Here is a 17,218-nt window from a genome sequence, read left to right as displayed (position 1 = left end):
CCCTGTGCCCGCCGAAAGGCTGGTGTCTCCCGTCTCAGCCTCGGCCTTCCCAGGGTTCCCTGGGCCGCGGAACGAGCCACTGAGCGGGAAAGGGCTCCGCTCCGAGACGGGACCAGGTCTCGGCCCTTCCCGCTGGCTGCTGTAAAACAGGTCCCATCGCATCTGTGCGACGGGCCAGGCCCTGCAGGTGTCCTCCCCGGCGCGGGGCCGTCAGCCGATGGAAGCGGGCACAGGCAGACGGGGCGCGACGGGCCCCAGCTCCGAGCGGGGCTGTAGCATATCTGGCTGTATAAATAAGAGGCAGGGAGGGCACCGCATGGCAGTGCCCGTCTATTGCACAGAGCTGGTGCCGGGTGTCCCCAGTGCGCTGGCCCAGGCCCTGCTGGTGCCCGGCTCAGTTCTGCACCATGGTGCTGAAGATGGCGATGAGATTGTCCAGCCCCCAGAGGTAGCCGTCCTCCCGGTTCCCCTCCACCCACGGCAGCCGGTGCGTCAGCGTCTGGCCCCCGGCCAGCGGCACCATCTTTCCGAAGTCGATCATCCAGACCTTGGCCAGCCCCGTCCGGTCATGGACAAAAAGCAAAGAGCTCCCCACCACCTGTCAGGGGGCAAACACAGAGCTCAGTGAGCAAGGGGGCTTGGAGCCAGGACTCCTGGGTTCCTTCCCCGGCTCTAGAAGGGGAGTGGTTAGAGCAGAGCTGGGAACCGGGACTCCTGTGTTCTCTCCCTGGCTCTGGGAGGGGAGTGGGGGCTAGTGGTTAGAGCAGGGGGCTGGGAGCCAGGACTCCTGGGTCCATTCATTGCTCTGGGAGCCACAGGAGGAGGCTGCTACAGAACCCAGCGCATCCAGGCGGGGCCAGAGGAGAGACAAACAAGTGTCGCTTCCTAGGGACCTGGGGTTGCCAGTGGGCAGGCGAACAGACCCTGCACCCTGGCGCGTGTGCCCAGACCCACAGGGCGAGGGCCACTGGCTGGGCCATCCGCTCAGCAGGGAGCGTCTCCCCCCCGGCCCCCCACCCAGCCAGAACCTACCTCGTGGGTCTTGAAGACCTCAGACTGCTCCAGCGCTGCCCGCAGCTCCTCCAAGCGGCCCAGGTAGGTGGCCTGGGGAGGAAGAGGGGGGTGGGCAGGTGAGGCCGAGGGCGCCAGGGGATCCACCCAGCTGCCCCAAGCGCCAGCCAGGTGCAGCCGGTCTGGGCCCCGGCAGGGAGGGGAACGGGGCTGGCCCGATTGGCAAGGACTGGCACCGGCAATTCAACAGGGGGCGCCCTCCCCGGCAGGCAGGGCTGGCCCCAGGGTGGCGCTGGGGGGGCTGGGGGCTCAGCAGGGGGCTCTCCCCTGGCAGGCAGGGCTGGCCCCAGGGTGGCGCTGGGGGGGCTGGGGGCTCAGCAGGGGGCTCTCCCCTGGCAGGCAGGGCTGGCCCCAGGGGCGCCCTGGGGGGGCTGGGGGCTCAGCAGGGGGCTCTCCCCTGGCAGGCAGGGCTGGCCCCAGGGGCGCCCTGGGGGGGCTGGGGGCTCAGCAGGGGGCTCTCCCCTGGCAGGCAGGGCTGGCCCCAGGGTGGCACTGGGGGGGCTGGGGGCTCAGCAGGGGGCTCTCCCCTGGCAGGCAGGGCTGGCCCCAGGGTGGCGCTGGGGGGGCTGGGGGCTCAGCAGGGGGCTCTCCCCTGGCAGGCAGGGCTGGCCCCAGGGGCGCCCTGGGGGGGCTGGGGGCTCAGCAGGGGGCTCTCCCCTGGCAGGCAGGGCTGGCCCCAGGAGCGCCCTGGGGGGGCTGGGGGCTCAGCAGGGGGCTCTCCCCTGGCAGGCAGGGCTGGCCCTGGGGGGGTTGTGGGGCAGGGAGCGGGGTGGGGTCTCCCCAGGCAATCAGAGCTGGCCCTAGAGGGCGCTGTGCTGCCGCCCGCAGTCGAAACAAAAGCCGCGCAGATCTCAGCCAGCCGCTGTGTCGTGCCCCAGAGGTGGCTGCATTCCGGCAGCGAAAAGCCCAAGCTCTGGGCCCGCGGCACCTACGGGGAGCCCAGCCCCTCACCAGGATGGTTCTGTCGCCGTCCACAAAGTCGCCCAGCGCCTGCACCACCTGCTCGGGCAGCCGCGTCTTCTTGAAGTTGGTGCTGCAGGTGCCGTCGGCTTTCTGGGGACACAGGGACCCGTCAGCCCGGGGCCTGGGCGGCTGCGCGGGACGCACCTGCCCCACTCAGACCCGCTCCCCACACAGCCAGCCCTGCCCCAGCCGGACGTGATCTCCCCTCCCCAGAGCCAGACGCCCCTGCTCCACCTTCCCCTCCCAGAGGTGGACATGACCCCCCTCCCCTGCTGCAGCCAGGCCTGCTCCCCCCCAGCCAGATGTGACCCCCCAGCCAGGCCTGCTCCACCCCAGCCAGATGTGGCCTCCCCAGCCAGGCACACTCCCCCACAGCCAGATGTGGCCCCCCCAGCCAGGCCCGCTACACCCCAGCCAGATGTGGCCCCCCCAGCCAGGCCCGCTCCGCCCCAGCCAGATGTGACCCCCCAGCCAGGCCCGCTCCTCCCCCCAGCCAGATGTGGCCCCCCAGCCAGGCCTGCTCCTCCCCCAGCCAGATGTGACCCCCCAGCCAGGCCCGCTCCTCCCCCAGCCAGATGTGGCCCCCCAGCCAGGCCCGCTCTGCCCCAGCCAGATGTGCCCCCCCAGCCAGGCCCGCTCCCCCACAGCCAGATGTGCCCCCCCAGCCAGGCCCGCTCCCCCACAGCCAGATGTGGCCCCCCCAGCCAGGCACGCTCCCCCACAGCCAGATGTGCCCCCCCAGCCAAGCCCGCTCCACCCCAGCCAGATGTGGCCCCCCAGCCAGGCCTGCTCCACCCCAGCCAGATGTGGCCCCCCCAGCCAGGCCTGCTCCCCCCCAGCCAGATGTGACCCCCCAGCCAGGCCTGCTCCACCCCCCAGCAAGATGTGACCCCCCAGCCAGGCCTGCTCCCCCCCAGCCAGATGTGACCCCCCAGCCAGGCCTGCTCCCCCCCCAGCAAGATGTGACCCCCCAGCCAGGCCTGCTCCCCCCCAGCCAGATGTGACCCCCCAGCCAGGCCTGCTCCCCCCCAGCCAGATGTGACCCCCCAGCCAGGCCCGCTCCTCCCCCAGCCAGATGTGGCCCCCAGCCAGGCCCGCTCTGCCCCAGCCAGATGTGCCCCCCCAGCCAGGCCCGCTCCCCCACAGCCAGATGTGCCCCCCCAGCCAGGCCCGCTCCCCCACAGCCAGATGTGGCCCCCCCAGCCAAGCCCGCTCCACCCCAGCCATATGTGGCCCCCCAGCCAGGCCCGCTCCACCCCAGCCATATGTGGCCCCCCCAGCCAGGCCCGCTCCTCCCCCAGCCAGATGTGCCCCCCCAGCCAGGCCCGCTCTGCCCCAGCCAGATGTGCCCCCCCAGCCAGGCCCGCTCCCCCACAGCCAGATGTGCCCCCCCAGCCAGGCCCACTCCCCCACAGCCAGATGTGGCCCCCCCAGCCAGGCACGCTCTCCCACAGCCAGATGTGCCCCCCCAGCCAAGCCCGCTCCACCCCAGCCATATGTGGCCCCCCAGCCAGGCCTGCTCCACCCCAGCCAGATGTGGCCCCCCCAGCCAGGCCTGCTCCCCCCCAGCCAGATGTGACCCCCCAGCCAGGCCTGCTCCACCCCCCAGCAAGATGTGACCCCCCAGCCAGGCCTGCTCCCCCCCAGCCAGATGTGACCCCCCCAGCCAGGCCTGCTCCCCCCCCCAGCAAGATGTGACCCCCCAGCCAGGCCTGCTCCACCCCAGCCAGATGTGGCCTCCCCAGCCAGGCACACTCCCCCACAGCCAGATGTGGCCCCCCCAGCCAGGCCCGCTCCACCCCAGCCAGATGTGGCCCCCCCAGCCAGGCCCGCTCCGCCCCAGCCAGGCCCGCTCCGCCCCAGCCAGGCCCGCTCTGCCCCAGCCAGATGTGGCCCCCCCAGCCAGGCCCGCTCCACCCCAGCCAGAGGTGCCCCCCCAGCCAGGCCCGCTCCGCCCCGGCCCGTGGCCCCACCTTGATGCCCTCGATGCGGAAGCCCAGCGTGGCGGTGGAGCTGAGCGACTCCCTCCACTGCATGTAACGGGGCTTGAGCACGGCGCGCTGGGCGTGCTCCTCGGGCGTGGGCGCCCCCGGCTCCACCGCCACCATCTTCTCGTACATGTCGCGGCGCAGCCGGGGCCGCTGCCGGGCCTGCTCCAACTCCTCCTCCAGGTACGTCCTGCCGGGGGGCAGAGCGGGGATCAGCTGGGGGCGCCCACCCCATGGCCTCGGCTGGCCCGGGGCTCCTGGGGTCTGGCGCTCCCAGCGCAGGGCTCCTGGGTTCTACCCCAGCGGTGGGGGCTGGTGGTCAGAGCAGGGGGGCTGGGAGCCAGGACTCCTGGGTTCCATCCCTGGCTCTGGGAGGGGAGTGGGGGCTGGTGGTCAGAGTGGAGGGGGCTGGGAGCCAGGACTCCTGGGTTCCATCCCTGGCTCTGGGAGGGGAGTGGGGGCTGGTGGTCAGAGTGGAGGGGGCTGGGAGCCAGGACTCCTGGGTTCTCTCCCTGCTGCCCCTCGCTGAGCCAGCCTCCCTGTGCCCCCTCTGGGCTCTCACCTGACCCCCATCTTGCAGTCCATGAGGGAGGGCGTCTCGAAGTTGGCCAGCAGATCCTCCATCTGGTTGTAGCACTCGCCGTCCCGCTGCGCCAGCCCGAAGTAGGCGGGCACGTGGGGGCGCAGCGAGTCCCCCATGAGGCGCTCCAGGCTTTGCTGCTCACACGGGCAGAACTTCTTCAGGATCCGCCCGTAGTCGCCGGCTTTGAAATTCCCTGCGGGGAGGGAGGGGACGGCTGGTGTCAGGGGAGCCCGGCCACGCCCGGCCCATGCCCGCTGGGCACACGGCGCTGCCTTCGCCCAGCCACCCTCGGGGCTGGCTGCACCCCCCAGCAGAGCCACGGCCCCTCCCCGCATGGCCCTGTTCCCACGGCCCTCTCACCCGCATGGCCGGCCAGCTGCACCCAGGGGTAGCGCTTCTTGAAGGACACGACGAAAGGCGACCAGTGGACCATGCTCTTGAGTTTCTTCCACGGCTTGTTCTAGAGAGAAAGGCAGGGAGGGAGTCAGTGCCCGGGCGCCCGCGGCAGGGGACCCGGCAGTGCCCCCCCTACTGTAGGAGGGTCCCCGCTAGAGGACCCAACTGAGATCGCCCCCCCGCCCCCCCGTGCCAGGTGCTGCACAGACCGCGCGTGTTCAAGGCCCCCAACATGTGACCGGCGCTTTCCAGCCATTCGGCCGAGATCAGGGCCCCGTCAGGCCGGGCGCGGCCCAGACCCCGAGGGACAGGCAGTCCCTGCCCCGCACAGCGCATGGGAAGGATTGTTCTCCCCATGTTACAGAGGGGGAAACTGAGGCCTGACTTGTCCAAGGTCCCCCAGAGTGTCAGCGGCAGATTTGGGAAGAGAACGAAAAGGGAGTGACTCCTCCCCCAACCCCTGCTCTAACCACTAGACTCCCCTCCCAGAGCCAGGACAGGACCTAGGAGTCCAGGCTCCCAGCTGCCCGGCTCTAACCACCAGCCCCCACTCCCCTCCCAGAGCCAGGACAGGACCTAGGAGTCCAGGCTCCCAGCTGCCCGGCTCTAACCAGCAGCCCCCACTCCCCTGGGAGAGAACCCAGGAGTCCTGGCTCCCAGCCCCCACACCACACGCCCTACGAGGGGGGGCCAATCTGACTCCATCTATGCAGCTGGTTCGGAAGCTCGCCCGGGCCCTCGGCGCCTCCCCCAGACACACACGCGCCCTCCCCCACCCCGGGGCAGCTCCCCTCCCACCTGCGGCACTGCACCATCCCGCATCGGCCCAGTGCAGCTGTGTCTGCTCCCTGCTCACCGCCGGGTGCCCGGAGCCGGTGGCGGGCGGGGCTGGGGGCCGCCGAGGACAGCAGCTGCTTGCGGGCGCTGCCCCACGCCGAGACGCTGGCATGTCACCTCCGCCTGGCGCGGAGCAGAGTCCCCGTTCCCGCCCCCCGCCTGGACTTTCACCCAGGGCACAGGTCGCGCCCGCGTTAATTACACGGGGAGGGGGGGAGAATCCCTAGCACCTGCTGGCACCAGGTCGTTATGGGATTGCTGGGAATGGCCCCCGGGCTGTCCCCTCTGATCAGGGACAGGAGTCGGGAGGGCCAGGCCAAGGCCACCCCACCCCACCCCTATGGCCCCTGCAGAGGGGGCTCAGTCATCAGCAGCTCCGGGTCCCTCTGAGGGACGAGCCCATGCAGGCCTCGTGTCTGGGAGCCAGGACTCCTGGGTTCTATCCCTGGATCTGGGAGGGGAGTGGGGGCTAGTGGTTAGGGGGGGCTGGGAGCCTGGACTCCTGGGTTCTATCCCTGGATCTGGGAGGGGAGTGGGGGCTAGTGGTTAGCGGGGGCTGGGAGCCAGGACTCCTGGGTTCTATCCCTGGATCTGGGAGGGGAGTGGGGGCTAGTGGTTGGGGGGGCTGGGAGCCAGGACTCCTGGGTTCTGTCCCCAGCTCTGGGAGGGGAGTGGGGGCTAGTGGTTAGGGGGGGCTGGGAGCCAGGACTCCTGGGTTCTAGGGGTTTCAAGAACACAACACTGCCATGAGCCTCAGTCTTTGTCACCAAACCAGCTCCCGGCTGCACCAGTTTCACCCTTTCAGCAGAAACTCCCGCCCCCCGCCCCGCTCAGCGTTTCACCCAGAGAACTTCCCCCCGCTCCAGCCCTGGCCTGACACACATTTTCCATCACAAGCGCCTCGCGGTTTCTTGCTGACTCTGCGCGAGGAGGCTGTGAGCGACGAGCAGAAACCTGCTGGCGTGATCAGGGCTGAGCCACAACAGAGCCGGGAGGGGGGGACATGGAGAGCCAAAGATTTGTAACAGGTTGGCCTGGCTGCAGCCCATGGGGGAGCCTGGGCCAGCGGCGAGAGCATGGGACTGGAGTCAGGACTCCTGGCTCTGCCACTGATGTATGGGGCGGTCCTAGGCAACTCCTTGCATCTCCCCCAGCAGTGACCTGAGGAGAACAACCTGCCCTTTGTTGCTTTGGGTGGGTGCGATGGGGCCCTGATCTCGGCCGGGGCCTGGGCAGCGCCCGGCACGATGGGCCCTGATCTCGGCCGGGGCCTGGGCAGCGCCCGGCACGACAGGGCCTGATCTCGGCCGGGGCCTGGGCAGCGCCCGGCACGACGGGGCCCTGATCTCGGCCGGGGCCTGGGCAGCGCCCGGCACGATGGGCCCTGATCTCGGCCGGGGCCTGGGCAGCGCCCGGCACGACAGGGCCTGATCTCGGCCGGGGCCTGGGCAGCGCCCGGCACGACGGGGCCTGATCTCGGCCGGGGCCTGGGCAGCGCCCGGCACGACGGGGCCTGATCTCGGCCGGGGCCTGGGCAGCGCCCGGCACGACGGGGCCTGATCTCGGCCGGGGCCTGGGCAGCGCCCGGCACGACGGGGCCCCATCTTGGACAGGACATTGAGGTTCTCCCTGCCCCTCACTCCCGCGCTCACAGCTCCACGGCTGGGTCTCACTTACCCAGGAAAGCAGCTTTTAGAGGATCCCCCTCTCGGGAAGCTGGTTTTCGCTGGATCTCAAATCCCCATCCCGAGCTGCCCCATCCCGTAACTGTACAACCCCAGCCGCAGCAGCGTCTACCTGCCCCGTCCCGCCCCGCGTCTGGGTGGCGTCAGGGGGCAGGGCAGGGAGTCAGAGATTTGTCATGGGAAAGCGGAGGCTGGGGCAGGTCAGGGTTTCCACCCCAACAGGTTTGTCAGCTCTGCACATGACTGCTGGGGGGGGGAGGGGGCAGGTGCTATCAACACTCAGCATCTCGGCCCATTTCCTGTTCCCCTTCCTAAACCCCGTAAAGCCCCCCGCCCCACAGGGAGCATCGGCCAGGTGCTGGGGCCGGGGGGGGGGGGGAGGGGAGGGGGGACACTGAGGCACAGAGCAGGGCCAACCTTCCACAAGCAGCCTCAGGCTGAACTCCTGGCCCAGGGAGGCCGGCCTTGTGGAAGACCCGGGCTGGAACCCAGGAGATCTGGTTCTGCGCTGTCTTCCTGCATGACTTTGGGCAAGCCACTGCCGCCCTATGACTCAGTTTCCCCATCTGCTAATTAGCAAGCTGCAAACAACGCCCTGGCACCAGCATCAGCCTGCCTCAGAGCGACGGTGCAAGGGTGGATGCCGGGACGTCTGCGAGGCTCAGAGGGGCGGCCGAGGCCCCCGAAGGGTGTGGGAACAGAACCCGGGAGTCCGGCTCTGAACCGCTAGGCCCCAGGCTCCTTCCCCAATCACACCCGACCTGAGACGCCCCGTTTCCAGGCAGTTCCGAGAGCCCCTTTCAGGCACGGAAAACCGCGGCTCACACCCGACAGCCAGGGCCCTGGGGGCTCGGCACACAGGCCATGGGGCAGCCCTCCAGGCATACGCGCCTGGCCGGGGCAGTGGCCACACACAGGGGCAGTGGGGGGGGTATTTATCCCACACTGGCAGAGCACAGAGGGCTAGAGGGGCCAACCCCATCCGCCTCCAGCTCCCCCGTGGCCCAACGACCCCCCCACCCTACAGCGCCCACCCTCCCAAGGGACACAAGAGGGTTTAACCCGCCAGCGGCCTGGGGGGGGGAATTTGCCTTCAGCTGCAGGTGCATTCACGCCACGCAGGGCCTGTGGGCTCCCGCCACCCTCACCCCAAAGGCTGGGAGTCGGGCCGGGTGCTGGGCAGGGCTCGGGGGCCTTGGCTCGTGGTGACCAATTGGCAGCTTTCAGCTCACACGTCCCCCCAGGGGCTGCAAGCGAGCCGGGGCCAAGGACCACACATGAGCAAAGGGCACCACAGGGTAACAGCACTCGAGAACTTCTGCTCATCCCAGGACCCAGGACACCTGGGTTCACTCCCCAGCTTGGGGAGTGGGGTCTAGTGATTAGAGCAGGGGGGCTGGGAGTCAGGACTCCTGGGTTCACTCCCCAGCTTGGGGAGTGGGGTCTAGTGATTAGAGCAGGGGGGCTGGGAGTCAGGACTCCTGTGTTCTCTCCCAGCTCTGGGAGGGGAGTGGGGTCTAGTGGTTAGAGCGGGATGACTGGGGGCCAGGACTCCTGGGTTCTCTCCCAGTTCTGTGAGGGGAGTGGGGTCTAGTGGTTAGAGCAGGGAGGCTCTCCTAATTCTGCACTGAATACCTGGCACGACCCCACTCTCTGCCTCTGTGGGGCAGAGCCCCCCCAGCTCTCTGGGGAGGGGCAGTGGGGCAGTCATTGCTGGGGGGTCCCCGGCCGTGCTGTGGAGTCGTCGGGCAGGGGGCAGAGCTGAGCCGCCAGGGGCACCCGCAAACAGCGCCCCCCCGCCTGGCCCCTGGGCAGGCAGCCAATGTGGGGGGGCTCTGGAGTCCCCCCTGCCCCACGGCTAGACAAAGCCCAGCGCCCGGGACAAGTCACCATGACAACATGCCGGGGAACCATTGTCCTCTAGATAAAAGGGCCGGACGGCTGGGTTCTCCCCCCGCACTGGGAGGGGAGAGTGGGGCTGGGAGCCCGGACGCCTGGGTTCTATCCCTGCCAGGGGGAGGGGCGGCGGGAGTTAGTGGTTCGAGCAGGGAGCCCGGACGCCTGGGTTCTGTGACTGCCAGGCGAGGACAGAGCTGTCTTGCTTGGGGGGTGTCCCTGGAGCGAGGTTTGTTCTGGGTCCCCGGGCTGGCGGTCGAGGTGCCCAGTAACCTCTCCGTGTCCCGGAGCCCCTGGGAGCTGGGTCAGCCCCCCCTCATGCCCACCTGGGGAAGCTGAGGCACGGAACCCCACGGGATCTCCCTTCCTGCCCCCGGCAGCTGGGGACTGACACCCCGAGGGCCAAGCCCTGGACCCACCTCATGTAACCCCACATCCTGCTATTCGGGGGTTTGTCTTATACAGATACCTCTTCCCCCCCCACAAAAAAACCCCAAAGTGTCCCGCTTTGTCACCCCTGCCCCGGGCGCCCCGCGGGTACTTACCCGATAGGGGCTCCTGTCCCGCTGCTTCATGGCCCTGCCAGCCCCACGGCTCCACGCTTCCCCTTTGCACCACCTCCGTCTTTCTGATGCTGCCTGAGCCCTCCCCGCTGGCTGGCATCCAAACCTCGGCGGGGGGGTGGGGGGGTGACGATGCCAGGGGGTTGCCAAGCAACCAGGCCAGCTGGCAAAGAATTTTCCATGACAGCAGCAGGAGACAGGCCCTGGCGCAGGCAGGAGGCAGCCCCCTGGGGTGCTAAGCCCACCCCATTGGGGAGTGGGGGGCAGGAGCTAGTGGGGAAGGGGCAGGGCTGGGATACGGGACACCTGGGTTTAAGTCCTGGCTCGGCCCCGGACCAGCTGTGTGACCTCGGGCCAGTTCCTGCGGCCAGACTCAGTTTCCCCATCTAATGCCTGGTCAGAGAGGGGGCCCTTCGGGACAGGGACTGTCTGGCTGTGTCCGTCGTGGGGTGGGGAGGCTGATCTCCACTGGGGCCTGTGCAGCGCCCAGCCCCACGGGGACCCGACCTCCCAGAGCTCTGTTTAAATGCCCCAGCGTGGGGGCAGGATTCATTGCCCCCATCCGCCCCGTGGGGATTTTTGCTGCAGCGTATTTTTAAAGCCCACACGTGGGTGCCAGCGGCTGTGGGTTCCTGTCGGAGTATGTGGGGGGGGGGCTGGTTACTTCACCTATGCCCCCCCCCGCAACCCCAAGGAGCTCCCCTCTGCCCTGGGGCAAACAGCAGACCCGGCCAACACAGGGCATTTACCCCCGTTTCCGGGCTCAAAGGGCAGGGTTCCTCCGCGCCCAGGCTCTGGGGAAGGGAGAGCAGGTGCCCACAGCCTCTCCCCGACAGGCACACGCTGTCCTGCATCCGCCCGGGAGACAAGAACGCAAACATGCCCTGGCTGTCCCCAGACCAAGGCCAGCGCAGGAAACACCAGCGAGACAGCCTGTCCTCCTCGGGAGGTGTGAGACAGCCGGCTGCAAGCCAGGAGTCCTGCTCCCAGCCCCCTGCTCTCACCACTGGACCCCACTCCCCTCCCAGTGCCTGGAACAGAACCCAGGAGTCCTGGCTCCCAGCCCCCTGCTCTCACCACTGGACCCCACTCCCCTCCCAGTGCCTGGAACAGAACCCAGGAGTCCTGCTCCCAGCCCCCTGCTCTCACCACTGGACCCCACTCCCCTCCCAGTGCCTGGAAAGGAACCCAGGAGTCCTGCTCCTGGCCCCCTGCTCTCACCACTGGACCCCACTCCCCTCCCAGTGCCTGGAACAGAACCCAGGAGTCCTGCTCCCAGCCCCCTGCTCTCACCACTGGACCCCACTCCCCTCCCAGTGCCTGGAAGAGAACCCAGGAGTCCTGGCTCCCAGCCCCCTGCTCTCACCACTGGACCCCACTCCCCTCCCAGTGCCTGGAACAGAACCCAGGAGTCCTGCTCCCAGCCCCCTGCTCTCACCACTGGACCCCACTCCCCTCCCAGTGCCTGGAAGAGAACCCAGGAGTCCTGGCTCCCAGCCCCCTGCTCTCACCACTGGACCCCACTCCCCTCCCAGTGCCTGGAACAGAACCCAGGAGTCCTGCTCCCAGCCCCCTGCTCTCACCACTGGACCCCACTCCCCTCCCAGTGCCTGGAACAGAACCCAGGAGTCCTGCTCCCAGCCCCCTGCTCTCACCACTGGACCCCACTCCCCTCCCAGTGCCTGGAACAGAACCCAGGAGTTCTGCTCCCAGCCCCCTGCTCTCACCACTGGACCCCACTCCCCTCCCAGTGCCTGGAAAGGAACCCAGGAGTCCTGCTCCTGGCCCCCTGCTCTCACCACTGGACCCCCACCCGGCCCTGCCCCGAGCTGGGAACGGAACCCAGGAGTCCTAACAGCCAGTTCTCTGCACTCACCATGAGACACCTCCCTCGCTGAGCGGAGAAGAGACCCCAGGCGTCCGGATGCTAGAGGCTGTGCTCTAACCACTCGACTGCACCCCTCCAGCCCCGCCGGCGACGGGACCCGTCCTGGGGGCTCCCTGCGATCTCCGTGCCAAGCTGCCCGAGGGGGATGTCTCGGTTTACCCGGCAGGGCGGAGGGGGCTCAGCGCAGCATTGCATGAAGGATTTTTCCTTTCCACTGCTGCAAGCGACCCTCCCAGGATTCCTGTAACTGACACACACAGGGTGGGGGTAGGGGGGTGAGTGGGGGGAATCCCCTCTTTTTCCAGCCGGCAGGGGGGATTTTGCCTGCGCTTATGTCAGTTTCACCGCTGCCCTCGCTGTTTTGTGTGGGTCTTTCAGGCAGCAACGGGGGGGGGGAAGGGGCGGGGAAGAAACCCCCTTTGAAAAAGGAAGCTGGAGGTGTAAAAGCAGCAGACGTGGGGGGGGGAGTGAAATGTGGAACTTCACATGGGCTCGATTTCCAGCTGCCGGCGTCCCGCTTCGCGCTCGGCAGATCTTGGAACGCGGGGGGAAGCAATCCTTGCGATGGGGGCCCAGGGTCTGTGGCCCTGCTCCATGGCTGGGGCAGTCCCAGGGCTTAGCATGATACAGCTGGGAGCAGCATCCTGACCCACAGTCTCCTGCTCTAATCATGACCCCACGGTCCTTCCCAGAGCTGGGAGAGAACCCAGGAGTCCTGGCTCCCAGACCCCCCCAGCTCTAACCACTACACCGCCCCATCTAACCTCTTTTCAAAACCAGCTGGGAAGTCGTTTTAATGGCACAGAGCCGAGTTCAGCTCTCCCGGCTCCTGCCAGATTCCAAGAGAAGCCCCAGCTTCCTTCCCCTAGGCCCAGATCCTGCCCTCAGATCCCTTCAGGCTAAACTCAGGGCCTCAAGTCACCGGCTCCCTTAACCTGACCCAGGGAGCAAATTACACAGTTATTGCCTGTAACCCAAATACACTGACTCCCCAGCCCTGCAAACCCCCCTGGCGGGAAATAGCCCCTTGCTTCCTTTTCAATTTCTATGACTTGTTTACTTCTGTCTGTTTTCACCTCTCATCTCATCTGACACTGAGGGAACCAGCCCTGGTCTTAGTACAGTGCCTAGCACCATGCGGCCCTGGGCCGTGGCGAAGGATAAATAATCCCCCCATTTCTCTGTGACGTTGCACTCCGTATGATTTTATGAAAATATCCTGATGAGTGTGAATATGATGTAACTGGAATATGCTTCATGCAAAAAGTCTCTTGGAAGGTATCGTTACAAAGCTTATAATCTCCTGAGTGTGGGCATCCTATTTGTATAAATGTATCACTCTTGTATCTGAAACTAGGAATATGAAATATAACTCTGAGGGCCTATTGTAATTATGCAAAGTGTGGGCCATTAATGGTGGCTTGGAATCTTGATGGCTCCCATCAACCAGGACAATTGGTTGCAAATGGCTCTGTTGACTTGGAAGCCTTCCTGTGAGTCAGGCCAGGAAGAATGAAGCCTTGTGGGGGGGTCTCACAGGACATGTGACCATGTCACCCGGTACTGGAATCCATCTTAAACCTGAAAGAAAAGGAGTACTTGTGGCACCTTAGAGACTAACCAATTTATTTGAGCATGAGCTTTCGTGAGCTACAGCTCACTTCATCAGATACATACCGTGGAAAAGTCTGCTGCAGTTTCCACGGTATGTATCTGATGAAGTGAGCTGTAGCTCACGAAAGCTCATGCTCAAATAAATTGGTTAGTCTCTAAGGTGCCACAAGTCCTCCTTTTCTTTTTGCGAATACAGACTAACACGGCTGTTACTCTGAAACCTATCTTAAACCTGGTGCTTTTCCATTGAGAAGGGTGGGGGGGACCCAGAGAGACAAAGGATTCCCGCCTTGGGCCAAAGCCATAAAAAGGGGTGGAACACAACAAAGGGGGCTGCAATCATGAGAAATCCCCTAGTTACCACATGAGCTGGAAGAAGGACTGTACCAGGGGAAAGGAAGGAGTCCAGTCTGTGAAAGAAGCTGCTTGGAACATCTCCAAGGGTGAGATTTACCTGTATTCAGTTTCTTAAATGTATTAGACTTTTAGACTTGCCTGTTTTATTTTGCTTGGTCACTTACTTTGTTCTGTCTATGATTGCTTGGAACCACTTAAATCCTACTTGTTACACTTAATAAAATCACTTTTGCTTATTAATTAACCCAGAGTAAGTGATTAATACCTGTGGGGGCAAACAGCTGGGCATATCTCTCTATGAGTGTGGACAATTTATTCGTTTACCCTGTGTAAGCTTTATGCAGAGTAAAATGGATTTATCTGAGGTTGGATCCCACTGGGAGCTGGGTGTCTGGGTGCTGGAGACAGGAGCACTTGCTAAGCCGTTTTCAGTTAAGTCTGCAGCTTTGGGGCGCGTGGTCAGACCCTGGGTCTGGGTTGCAGCAGGCTGGCGTGTCTGGCTCGACAAGGCAGGGTTCTGGAGGCCCAAACTGGCAGAGAAAACGGGCTCAGAGGTAATTCCAGCATGTCAGGTGACAGTCCCAAGGGGGTTTCTGTGACCGAACCCGTCACACTCTCCATGAGCACCAGCCCCAGGCTCTGGACACTGCCTGGTTTCCCCCCACCGCACGGGACGAGCGAGCGGCGCTGTTTTAGGCTGAACCCGGCCCCTCCGTTCCTCAGGAAAATCCATCCCAGCACAAGTATCTCTGCACCAGCAGCCGGCCAGTGATGGCTATGGGCCCGTGGTTCACTTCCCAGCAAGCAGCGAGCCCTGGTCAGTCTCGTCTCCTGACTCTTCCATGGGGAATTCAGGAAAAACTCTTCCCAGCAGCTGCCAAGGAAAGGGAGACCCCTGGACGGGCATCGGTCGGGTTGAGGACTGAATCGCCCAGCCCACGTCTGCCTGGAAAGGAGGGTGCAGCCGGCACCAGGTGTCAATTGACTCAACCCAGCGACACCTCGGCTTCCCGCACTGCCCGCCTCGCAGTGGCTGGCAGAGGGCCCGCGGGAGAGGGAGACGGGCGGGGACCCACACTGGGCTGCGGATGCTCTCCAGGAGTTTCCGCACTGGCAAACGAGAGCTGCATGGGGCATGTTAGTCACCAAGCAGCGGGTCAGGCGTGGCACATGGGACACGGCCACGTCGAGATGAACGCCGCCCGGCAGGCCCCTTTCACAGCTGCCCGTGTCAGTATGTCCACCGGCAGCGAACGCATGCTCCAGCCTGGAGCCGACACCCCAAGCGATTCACATGGGACAGCGTCGCTTCCTCCCCATGTCGAGTGGCTGGGGGGGGCGGGTTTGGCAGCAAACCGCTCCCCACCCTCGCCAGCGGCCTGAGTCCTCGGCAAACGCGGCCAGAGGCTCTGGACTGATGCAATTTCCAGACCCAAAACTCTGGGCACACCGATGCTGGTTTTTTCCATCTCTCATGTCAGGAAGAGCCGGGCCCTGGCCAGGACTTCCTCCCGCGAAGTCCCTAGTGTGGCGGGTCTGAAATCAGGGCAGCAGGAGCCAGGAAATGCGAAGTTCCAGCCGTCAGCCGCAGTCAGCAGCTGCTTCTGTCTCCGACCTGGGCCTTCCCCACGCGCGTGCGGTTTGTGTCCCGTGCCAATGGGAGGGGTGGGTTGGTTGGGTTTTTAACTGATCAAGGCCTGGTCTGCACTTAGCTCGACCTAGCTACGTCGCCCAGGGCTGTGAGAAATCCATGCCCGTGAGCGCCGCCGTGAAGCCGACCCAGCGTAGACACGGTGAGGTCGATGGAAGATTTCTTCCGTAAACCAGCTCCTGTCTCTCGGAAAGCCCTGCTGGGAGGGGAGAAAGCAGCTGCACCGGGGGCTACCCCTGTCTTCAACATCCAGGCTTCAGAGAGACACCCAGACAGACAGACAACATGATCTTTAACTGCCAGGGACAGTTCAAGCGGGACAACCTGTGTGTGTCGAAAAGCCTGAAGCGTCCCACATGGGACGCCATTAGCTAGAGAAACCCATGTCTGATTGTTTAAAAACCTGCTGTCGTCACGTGTAAAACCAGAGCTTCCTAGCACGAGAGAGAGGAGGGGAAAGCCCGCCAGGAGGGTTTCGGGTACAGGTGTATTTTATTTTGTACACTTTCATTACACGGGGGAAGGAGTGAAGCTGACGGCGCGATTAGTCACTTTCCAGTGTTTGTCTGGGTCTTTCGTGGGGGAAGCACAGCGTGTCGTTAAAACCAGCCACCAAGTGGCATCGGCAAACCACAGAAACTGGCCAGGGGGCTTGGAGCTGAGTTTTAACTCTTGGTTGTCGGTTATTTTTAGCCTGACCCACTCTCCAGTTTAAAGGCCAGAGGGCAGGAGAGGATCGGGCCGGGGGAAGCCTGGGGACTGGGGAAGAACAAAGAAAAAAGCCCAGGGGTCCCAGGGGGTGGACAGCACTCGGTACCACCGGGAGCCCGGACGCTGGGCTAGGTGGGCCCTGGCGGAGTCTCCCGGCCCCCTGGCTGGGTCCAGTCCCCGCCACGCCCCCCGGGGCTGTCCTGCTGGCTGCACGGCACGTCCTGTGCCCGACCCCGCTGCTCGGCACGCACCGTCCTGTGGCCGGGAACGTCCCCACGTCCAGGAAACGCCATCCCGGGAGGTTACGCAATCGCCCTTTGCCTCATGGCACCCAGCGCTGGGGCCTGGGCGTCGCTCAAATCCCTGGCCTCGCCCCTGTGACAGAGCAGGAAACTGACACAAAGAGAGGGGGCAAGGACTTGCCCATGGGCAACCAGGGAGTCAGTGGCAAAGCCAGGAACCCAGGAGTCCTGGCGCCCAGCCCCCTCCTGCTCTTACTACTGGACGCTGCTCCCCTCCCAGAGCTGGGAGAGAACCCAGGAGTCCTGGCTACCCGGCCCTCCATCCCATCGCATCCCATCCACATCCCCATCCCCCTCTCCCTCCCCCTCCCCTTGAGCCCACTCTTGAGCAGGGAAACGGGAAGCGACTTGGCTGGGATTTTCCTCGGCTGCAGGGGCCTGACGCGTTCCCGATTCTCCGCCGGCACCAGCCCAGTGTCCGGCTGCCCCTCCGGCCAGAGCAGGCCGCTGGCTCCCAGCCCCCTGCCGTGGTGGATCAGATCCCAGGCTTGGCTCGGCCAATATCCCCTGCCCATCGCTCCAGAGCAAAGGGATGGAGGCAGCTAGCTGGGAGTCGCCCAGCCCAGCCCGCACCACTGGGCGTGTCTGGACTGTCGGCTCCTTTCCCCCTTCCCCGGCCACCCGGCTTTCGTTTGCTTCTCACTTGTGTGTCATGTCTCTGCAGTGCCCGCCGGGTCGGGCCCAGCTCAGAGCGGGCGCTAGGGGATCTGACA

The 17,218-nt window shown here is 65.4% G+C and overlaps 1 protein-coding gene across 1 annotated transcript; it reads right to left on the bottom strand.

Moving 5' to 3' along the window:
* Positions 1 to 394: 394 nt before the first annotated feature.
* ITPKC (inositol-trisphosphate 3-kinase C) lies at positions 395 to 9,994 on the bottom strand. Its single transcript, XM_077840741.1, has 7 exons — positions 9,965 to 9,994; positions 4,966 to 5,065; positions 4,585 to 4,798; positions 4,008 to 4,212; positions 2,023 to 2,124; positions 1,033 to 1,104; positions 395 to 598 (listed from the first exon to the last, which is right to left on the bottom strand). Exons 1-7 carry the CDS (start codon positions 9,992 to 9,994, stop codon positions 395 to 397), a joined length of 927 nt encoding a protein of 308 aa, XP_077696867.1.
* Between the last annotated feature and the right edge of the window lie 7,224 nt (positions 9,995 to 17,218).

The sequence above is a fragment of the Eretmochelys imbricata genome, chromosome 23 (genome assembly GCF_965152235.1).
Source record: "Eretmochelys imbricata isolate rEreImb1 chromosome 23, rEreImb1.hap1, whole genome shotgun sequence".
Taxonomy (NCBI): domain Eukaryota; kingdom Metazoa; phylum Chordata; order Testudines; family Cheloniidae; genus Eretmochelys; species Eretmochelys imbricata.
The sequence above is the reverse complement of the archived record's forward strand: the minus strand, read 5'-3'. Positions and strand labels throughout refer to the sequence as shown.